Here is a 6,257-nt window from a genome sequence, read left to right on the forward strand (position 1 = left end):
ATTCAGAGAGGCTTCACTTCTCACCTCTGGGCTTCCCAGGTCTGTTGTGCCTTGGTTGATCTTTCCTGTAGCCACTTTCTGTCTTCTCTGGACTGTTCAGTGTGCAGACATGATGTAATATTTCCATTAAAAAATGGCTCCCTTGCTCCTGCAACACTCCAGTTTCTCTGCATCACTCAGATGTATTGACCATTAGATTTGGCACCTGATGGGTCATTGGTGGCCCAGATGAGAGCCGTTTTAGCACGGTGGTGGGGGTAACATCCTGATCAGGAAGGGTTCAGGGGCAGAGAACTGTGCCTTTGAGATGCATAATTTCGAGAGGGAGAGAGAGGAAGGGAGTGAGGCTGTGGTTGCTGCAGCTCCTTTTCTTTGTGAGACAGGGTCTCACTCCATCGGCTGACCTGGAGTGCAGTGGTACAATCACAGCTCACTGCGGCATCCACTTCCCAGGCTCAGTGATTCTTCTACCTTAATCACCCGAGTAGCTGGGAGTACAGGTGCGTGCCACCATGCCCAACTAATTTTTTGTATTTTTTGTAGGTACGAGGCTTTGCCATGTTGCCCAGGCTGGTCTTGAACTCCTGGGCTCAAGCAGTCCACTCACCTCGGCCTCCCAAAGTATGGGGTTTACAGGCATGAGCCACTGTGCCTGGCCATAGTAGCTCGTTTTCATGTCTGTCCACTGGAAACCATCCAAGCTGCCTGCTGAAATTACATGTGTGGAGCCTCTGGCACAGTGCCTGGCACAGGTCTGTCATCAATAAGCAAGAGTTGTTATTGCTATTGTTTTTTAAACAGATAAATAAATGCCAAGAGCAGAAATAAGGAGTGTCTGACTCCCCGCTGGGTACCCCATCCACCCCAAGTCCCCTGGGTGACTGGCGCATGATAAACATTTGTTGATTAAGTCAATGAAAAAATTCCTGCAGTTTCATTACCTATAAAGATTGTGGGATCCTCTTGTGGGAAATGAAACGGGGACAGATAAATGAGTATTGTTTGGATTTTTGGTCCTCAGTGCCATCCACAAGCTCCGGAAGGGATCAGCTATTTGCTGAACAGTCTTTCAGTTCTGATAGAGCTTTGATATGTTTTTCAGGGTCCCCAAATGCCTATGACAGTGGCCTCAAGAACTCAGTGTCCCCTTGTACGTGGAATAGCATACCTCTTCAAGGTCAGCAAGAGATTCCACCTATGTCATCCCCAGCATTGGTGGGGTCAGCACATCCTCTGTCTGGGGTTTTGCTTTTCTGCTTAACCTCCCTGCTTTGATGGACTGCACAGACAAGCCCCATCCTGGTGGAAGGGTCACCCCGTGGGCCGTCCTGGAGAGTCACTCCCACAAACAAACACCATCTTGATGGAAGGGTCTCCCCGTGGGCCATCCTGGAGAGTCACTGCCACAGATAAGCCCCATCCTGGTGGAAGAGTCTCCCCGTGGGCCGTCCTGGAGGGTCACTCCCACAAACAAACACCATCTTGATGGAAGGGTCTCCCCATGGGCCGTCCTGGAGGTTCACTCCCACAGATAAGCCCCATCCTGGTGGAAGGGTCTCCCTGTGGGCCATCCTGGGGGGATCACTCCCACAGACAAGCCCCATCCTGGTAGAAGGGTCTCCCCGTGGGCCATCCTGGAGATCTTGGATGTGAAGATTTACCTGTTGCTGGTGTTGGCCCTCTGTTGAAGCAGTCCCTCCAATTGGTACTTGGCTCCCTGCCTGAAGCAGATACTTTCTAATATTTTCAGAAGCAAACTTGAATGTTGTGTTCACTTTCATTTTTTATTTCTGATTCTTTTGCCTGCACCTGTGGCTTCTCCCACCCAATGAGTTGAAACAGTATGTCTGCAAGCCTTGTGTCTGGCAGCCTGGCTATGGAACTGGCCCTCAGAATCTCAGGACAGGCTCTGAATTTGCATCTGCATCTCAGCCATGGTTGCCTATAAACCATGCCAGTGCTTTCTATGGAGTAGAATTACAGGGGCATCTTTAAAGCCGCATCCTCCCCTCTCAAGACACATCCTTTTGGTTCCCTCTTCAGTTAGCGCTGGCAAATGCAGCACTTACTCTGGAGTTGCTGTAATTGTCCATGAGTCCTGCTACCTCGGTTGTGTTATCCATAAAGTATAACATGAGGCTTCCTTTGGCTTAAGCAGCCTTTTTCTTGTGGAGTAGCTACTGTTCCATCTTGTTTGAATAATGGCATAAGCACTTGAGAAGGCAATTCTAAAATCTCTGAGTGTCAAGTGGTTTGACATATTAATAGCACTGTTTTTTTTTTTGTTTTTTTTTTTTTTACTGATAAAAAGAACAATGGATGAGAATATTCAGATAGTAACAGAGCATCAGAATGTCTTGTCTGGTTTTGTAAATGTTGTTACACTGAAAAGACATAATATACTGTTGATGTGATGTACTCTTGATGTGATACTACTGATGTGATCACCTGATCCTTGAGCTTCAGGATGCCAGGAATGACACCAATGTAGGCATTCAGCTCTTTGGCTTTCCAAAGGCAGAAGCCCAAACCAAATAGGAGATTTTAGCTAAGTACCAAGGTCAAAGCCAACTTCTGTGCATCTGTAGTAGAGAAGAGGTCTGAGGACTGGGCTGGGGCTGTCAGCCATTAGTGGTCAGGAAGAGGAAGTTCTGGCAAAGGAGTCTGACAGGGGTCAGTCACAAGGGAGGGGGAGCCAGAGGAGTGTTGCATTTGGGAGGGGTAAAGGAGGTGTTTCTAGGAGGTGAGAGGGAGTGAGAGGAGGAGAGAGAACAGACCTCTAGTTTGGCCATGTAGAAATTACCCAGAGTGAACCAGCAGGACCCCAGAGGAGTCCCTCTTCTATTTTTTTTTTTTCTCTTGAGATAGTGTCTCACTCTGTTGCCCAGGCTGAAGTGCAGTGGCGTGATCACAGCTCACTGCAGCCTTGACCCCCTAGGCTTAGATGATCCTCCCACCTCAGCTTCCCCAGGTAGATGGGACCACAGATGCATACCACCATGCCCAGATAATTTTTGTATTTTCTGTAGAGCTAGGGTTTTGCCATGTTGCCCAGGCTAGTCTTGAACTGGGTTCAAACGATCCTCCCACCTTGGCCTCCCAAAGTGCAGGGATCACAGGCATGAGCCACTACACCCAGCCGAGTCCCTCTTCTTGAGAGAAGATTCTGAAAGCAACTCCTGGGTTCTCTGCCACATGCCAGTTTTCTGGGGGTGTCACTCCCTGGTGTTTGCAGTGCAGCCCTCAAGGTAGACTGCATATGGTCAGAGTGAGGTGCCCGTGCTGTGGGAACTCCTGACTGTCGCCCTGCCACTCACTCATGGGCACGCCCTCTCCTTGTGAAGGTGAGGTTCTTCCTCACATGTGTACTCAACCCCACATGTGGCCATCACTCTGGGTCACCTGCTACATGGGAGAATCCTCCCCAACTTTCTCTCTTTCTGTGCTAGGAAGATAGGAGTCCTGGCCACGATGGAGCCCTTAGCTGCTCCTGCGGCCCCTGCCAGTGGGCACAGTAATGTCTGATGATGCAGGTGATCATGTGTCGTATTCTCTGCAGCACAGGAGTCACCCAAGACCGAGCCTAAGGCAGCACTCAGCCATGGCCAGTCTCTTTGGTCTCTGTTGCCTGCTGTTTCTGCCGCCAAATTCCTATGTTCAAGTCCTATATGCGGGGCCCACCCATGTGACCTCATTTTACCTTAATTGCCTCTTTAAATACAGGCACATTGCAAGGTATGAGAGCTTCACCCACTAGGAGAGATGGGTAGCCTGGCAGGCCCCCACTGTCCCTGCTACCAGCCAGACATGCAGGTTGAACCTCAGAACGTGACTGTATTTATAGAGGTAGTGGGATAGGCATGGTGGCTCACACCTGTAATCCCAGCACTTTGGAAGACTGAGGTGGGCGGATCACTTGACGTCGGGAATTCGAGACCAGCCTGATCAACATGGCAAAACCCCGCCTCTACTAAAAATACGAAAATTACCTGGGCATGGTGGCGCACACCTGTAATCCCAGCTAGTCGGGAGGCTGAGGCAGGAGCATCGCTTGAACCTGGGAGGCGGAGGTTGCAGTGTGCTGAGATGGTGCCATTGCACTCCAGCCTGGGTGACGAGAGTGAAACTCCATCTCAAAAAAAAAAAAAAAAAATGTAATGAAGGTAAAATGAGGCTATGCGAGTGGGTGGGCCCTAATCCAATATGTCTAGGGTTCCTATAAAAAGAGGAGATTGGGACACAGACATGCACAGAGGGAGACCGAGTGAGGACACAGGAAGAAGAGGACAGGTGTCTACAAGCCGGGAGGGGGCCTCAGAAGGGTCCACCCTGCCGGTGCCTTGATCTTGGACTTCCGACCTCCAGAGCTGTGACATAAATCTCCGTTGTTTAAGCCGCATGGTCTGTGGCATGCTTGGTTGCAGCAGCCCAGGCAAATGAATCCAGTGTCCTCCGCTCCTCTGCTGACTCCTCTTCCTCCACCCTGGGTGACGTGGCCATGTTCAGTCTGCGGGGTTGGATGGTGGCAGGTGCAACGGGGGCGCGTCAGGCTCCCCATCTCCCTGGTAGGCGAGGCTCTCGGACCACCCAGTTCTGTATAATCCTATCCCTCTCCTTCCTTCTCCAAGCTGCCCTGCTCTGCCCTGTCTGTGGTTGTTGAACACCTGTGGGACCTACTTGCTCTCTACTTCCAGGGCGCAAATTCAGACAGACAGCTGTGGATGACTCAGCGAGGAACTGTTAGATCCAGATGGAGGGAAATAAGATGAATAAGCGGGAATCATTTCCACTCCCCTGCAGGATGCGTTTTGTTGGGCTGCTTTGTTTTTTCTCTTGCAGTCACTGCCGCTCAATCTGATGTTATTTACGGGTGTCTGTCTCCCCACTAGGAACCTCTGTTATCTGTGCCATATCCAGTACCTAGGATAGTGCCTGTCCCATAGTAGGTGTTCAGTCCCCATCTGTGAGCCAACAAACGAATGATTGAAGGGGTATTCCGAGCCCAGCAGGCCTTGCTCTAGAATTTTATTATCCTGAAAGGGATACCAAAGCAGTTTGTTTTCTAATTGAGGGAGGGGAGGCTGCTGGGGAGATAACACTGAAGACATGGGGGCCTCTGGCTAAAATGCTTTCAACAGAACTTTGTGCTGGGAATCACCTGCAAAACAGAAACCCCATTTGAGCAGCCTGGACTTGATTGCTTTCATGATCGCCCATCAATGCTGGCGTCACCAACAGCAGCTGTGTATTGAAGGCTCTATGCTGAGTGCTTGCAGTCACCCTCCTAGTGAACCATCTCACGATGCTCTGTGACGTCGCTTTTGTTGTTTTGCAGAGGGGATCTGTCGGTAAACACTGGAGTCTTAGAATTGAAGACTAGCAGGGAAACTGGGGGTCCTTATTGCCGTGTGGCCCTGCAGCAGGCATGGGGTGGGGCGCTGGTGGCCGGCACCTGCCAGTACCTACCGCTAACAAAACGGAAATTGAAGGAGGTGCAGGCTCGGCTGGAGCTCAGCCTCAGTAATTGAATCTTGACGAAATGTGACAGTTCTTGTCTGCGCTCCTCCAGATTGCTTCCTGTTCATTCTTGGTAATAAAATCATCACCAGTTCTGTGAATATCTAATCTAACTTCCTATTGTGGTGTCAGAATGTTAGAGAAACAAGAATGGGAGCCTCACGTGTGTGGGGAGGCAGAGGCAGCTTCTAAGACCTTTTTAAAAATTATCTTTATCAGTCCTCTCCCTTCTGGGACCCACACGGGTGGTCTTCTCACTTCCTGACCCCTACTCTCGTTCTTCCCAGGTAACCTCTTTGCCTCTCAATTGCGTCTTGAATTATGTTTTTTCCATTTTGTATGCATAGAATGTTCCCGAGTGTAACACCCACAGTTTTATCCTTAACTCTTCTTCCCTTTTCAATCTGGAGTCATTCTCTAAGGAAGATTAGTGACCTGAAAGCTCAGAGTTCCATGGTTCAACATCTCAAGATGCCCCCATGGCCACGTGGTAACTTGCCCCACTTTGGGGACCTCCTTGAGGCCAGGGTCAGTCCTGGTGGTTCTGAGTTCCTTCAGCATCTCTCTCTTTTCTCTTTTCTCTTTTCCTTCCTTCCTTCCTTCCTTCCTTCCTTCCTTCCTTCCTTCCTTCCTTCCTTCCTTCCTTCCTTCCTTTCTTTCTTTCTCCTTCCTTCCTTCCTTCCTTCCTTTCTTTCTTCTCCTTCCTTCCTTCCTTTTTCTTTCTTCTCTTCTCTTTCTTA

The 6,257-nt window shown here is 49.8% G+C and overlaps 1 protein-coding gene across 4 annotated transcripts in view; it reads left to right on the forward strand.

Annotated features, from left to right (window-relative positions):
* The window catches only part of PARVB (parvin beta), a 139,615-nt gene that overhangs the window by 94,893 nt on the left and 38,465 nt on the right, over window positions 1-6,257 (forward strand). For 2 of the 4 annotated variants that reach the window (XM_017850011.1, XM_017850012.1), the window contains exon 5: window positions 1,103-1,177. The exons of the other annotated variants lie outside the window; for them this stretch is intronic. In XM_017850011.1, the coding sequence (XP_017705500.1) occupies window positions 1,103-1,177 (75 nt within the window). The remainder of the gene's footprint in view (window positions 1-1,102; window positions 1,178-6,257) is intronic. 4 annotated transcript variants of the gene reach the window in all.

The sequence above is a fragment of the Rhinopithecus bieti genome, unplaced genomic scaffold, assembly GCF_001698545.2.
Source record: "Rhinopithecus bieti isolate Rb0 unplaced genomic scaffold, ASM169854v2 scaffold_33210, whole genome shotgun sequence".
In the NCBI taxonomy this organism is placed as follows: Eukaryota; Metazoa; Chordata; class Mammalia; order Primates; family Cercopithecidae; genus Rhinopithecus; species Rhinopithecus bieti.